Source organism: Halichoerus grypus, chromosome 1 (genome assembly GCF_964656455.1).
Source record: "Halichoerus grypus chromosome 1, mHalGry1.hap1.1, whole genome shotgun sequence".
Taxonomy (NCBI): domain Eukaryota; kingdom Metazoa; phylum Chordata; class Mammalia; order Carnivora; family Phocidae; genus Halichoerus; species Halichoerus grypus.
Window position 1 is genome coordinate 4,336,669 of NC_135712.1, and position 2,676 is coordinate 4,339,344.

The 2,676-nt window shown below is 60.6% G+C and overlaps 1 protein-coding gene across 1 annotated transcript; it reads right to left on the minus strand.

Annotated features, from left to right (window-relative positions):
• Positions 1–1,473: 1,473 nt before the first annotated feature.
• LOC118545641 (uncharacterized) lies at positions 1,474–2,358 on the minus strand. The gene has a single exon (XM_036107997.1). It carries the CDS (start codon positions 2,356–2,358, stop codon positions 1,474–1,476), a length of 885 nt encoding a protein of 294 aa, XP_035963890.1.
• Between the last annotated feature and the right edge of the window lie 318 nt (positions 2,359–2,676).

The window sequence follows — 2,676 nt, forward strand, 5'->3', positions numbered from 1 at the left end:
ATGTTCTCGTGCCGCGGGGCCAGAGCAGGGGTGCATCCTGCAGGGGCTGCCGCCCGTCCCTCCCATGCACTATTTGCCAACACTGTGGTTTGCTGGTTTCCACGTGAGTCAACATCCCTGTACTTCACTCTTTTTGGTTACGGATGAGGTGGAACCTTCCTCCAGGTCTTTAACTCTGTGCCGTGAAGAATCCACTGAGGTCTCAGTATCTATGCAGACGGCCATGTTTTTTTTAAATTTGAAAGAACAAGTAATGGGCACAGATTTTGGATGAATTCAGGCCAACTGAGGGATTTAAGAGTCAAGGCGGGTTTACTACCCAGCCCCTTTCTCTTTAAAGGCCCCCTTAGGGTTTTTGCTTGGTCTCCTCTTCCCTGGGGTAGAGCTAACTCGGGGTAGGGGTGAAGCCAGCCTCTGTGAGGAGATACCTTCTATTCCTCCCTCCACCTGCCAGACCTCTGCTATTCTGCTCCTGTGGGCCTCTTCCGTCTGTTCCTGGCACAAGGGATCAGTAGGGAGCCTGATGCTGACCTGGCTGGTCTGACTGGTGGCCACTTGACCCTCTAGTGCTAGAGGTCCACTGAGACTGCAGGCTCATCCTCTTCCACGGTCCTGAGGATTTGTCAACAAGGCATCTTTTTGCTCCCTGTCTCCTCAATCAGGCCTTGAGATCTTGAGTAGAATGAATGATGTCTGAACCGACCCCTGCACCCCTCTTGGGGCCTACAGGGATTTGCTGGTGCTTCAGAGCATCAGCCCTTGTGCCCAGCCCAGCATGCAGGCATTCCTCTGTGTGGACACCTCTCTCCAAGGGAGTCAGCACGGTGCTAGGTACTGGACCCTCCAGTTCCCACCAGTTAGGGTTGTGCTGCTCCCCAGCTCACCTTTAACCTACACGGGCAAGGGCCCAGGTGTGGGCTGGAGCTCTAAGCCTTGTGCAACCACTCTCACCCCCCGGGCCCAGGCTTGGAGGGCTCTTCACTGTGGGGAGGGTGGGGCTGCGGGGCGGGAAAGGGACGTGGAGTGTGCAGATCCACATTCAGACATCTCTCAGGTGCTTTGAACTTGGAATTTGAGAATATGTCTTTATTGTTTGCTTCCCCCAGGCAGAGCTCCAGTCTGGAGTGGTCTCTGGGCTCCGAGGAGGAGAAAACAAACACCAGTCTCTAGGTCATGACACAAACATTTTATTGGTTATAGCAATTGGCCTTTGTCACGCGGAACACAAGCAACCAATCCTACAGAAGAGGGTTCCCGGGGTGCCGCAGTCCACCTCCGCTGAGGGACTTGTGGGCCATCTCTTGGCAGAAAGGGGTGGCGGCATGTTCGAATCCCCAGTAGGCAGCAGCTGTGTGTCCACCGAGGGGCCGAGGGGTGGTCCTGGTGCCCACAGAGGGGCGTCAGGGCTCCTGAGAGAGGACATTTGTGCCCAGGAACAAAGGTGGCAGCACCAGACACAGAGGTTCAAGCTGGTCAGCAGCAGGACTTCTGGGCCGAGGCGGGCACGCAGCAGGCCTGGCGGGGGCCCACGGGCCGGCAGAGCAGGGACACGCAGGAGGCCCGGCGGCAGCAGCTGGGCTGGCAGGAGGCGGGCACGCAGCAGGCCTGGCGGGGGCACACGGGCCGGCAGAGCAGGGACACGCAGGAGGAGGGTCTGCAGCAGGACGAGGAGCAGGGGCTGGGCCGGCAGCAGGAGGGGGCTGAGCAGGGGGAGGCCTCGCAGCAGACAGGGGTGCAGTAGACGGGCCTGCAGCAGACAGGGGTGCAGCAGACGGACGGACCGCAGGCTTCCTGGCAGGGGGAGGAGCTGCAGCAGGAGGGCTGGCAGCTAGACTGTTGGCAGCATGAGGAGGCCGAGCAGGGGGAGGCCTGGCAGTAGACAGGGGTGCAGCAGACGGGCTCGCAGCAGACAGGGGTGAAGCAGAGGGGCTTGAAGCAGGCTTCCTGGCAGGGGGAGGAGCTGCAGCAGGAGGGCTGGCAGCTAGACTGTTGGCAGCATGAGGAGGCTGAGCAGGGGGAGGCCTGGCAGCAGACAGGGGTGCGGCAGACGGACGCGCCGCAGGCTTCCTGGCAGGGGGAGGAGCTGCAGCAGGGGGGCCGGCAGGAGCTGGTGCAGGCTGATTGGCAGGGGCTGGACCCGCAGCTCACGGGGGTGCAGAGGAGGGTCAGGCAGGAGGCCGGGGTGCAGCCGCTGGACTGGCAACAGCGGGGGGCGCGGCAGGGGGGCTCGCAGCAGCTCTCTGGGCAGCCGTCCACCTGCCAGGAGGAGTCGGGGCAGGAGTCCCAGGAGCCGGGCAGGCAGACGCGGCTGCCGTAGCTCCGGTCGCTGGAGCAGACGGACAGGGTGGACGCGGCCATGGTGGGGGCGGTGGGGCTGGAGGAGGGTGTGCGTGTGAGTGTGAGAGTGTGTGTGTGAGTGTGTGTGAGTGTGTGAGGTGCTCAGGCTGTCTGTCGGCTTTTATACCCTCCAGCGTATTGTCCAGGCGTCAGCTCACCACGCCTCCCTTCCTTGTTGGTCTGAGAGCTGGTTACAGGGAAGACCTCATTAGCGCCGGCTGATTTTCTACAATTAGTTTTTACTCAGTAAACTGCTGAGTCTGTTGCAGGACTCTGTTTTCCTGTCAATTCTTTGCTGGGCTCCAGAAAACTTGTGGAAAATATTTGAGGCAGGTTTTG

Coding starts and splice junctions, on each gene's coding strand:
- LOC118545641 (XM_036107997.1), bottom strand. CDS start 2,358: ATGGCCGCGTCCACCCTGTCCGTCTGCTCCAGCGACCGGAGCTACGGC.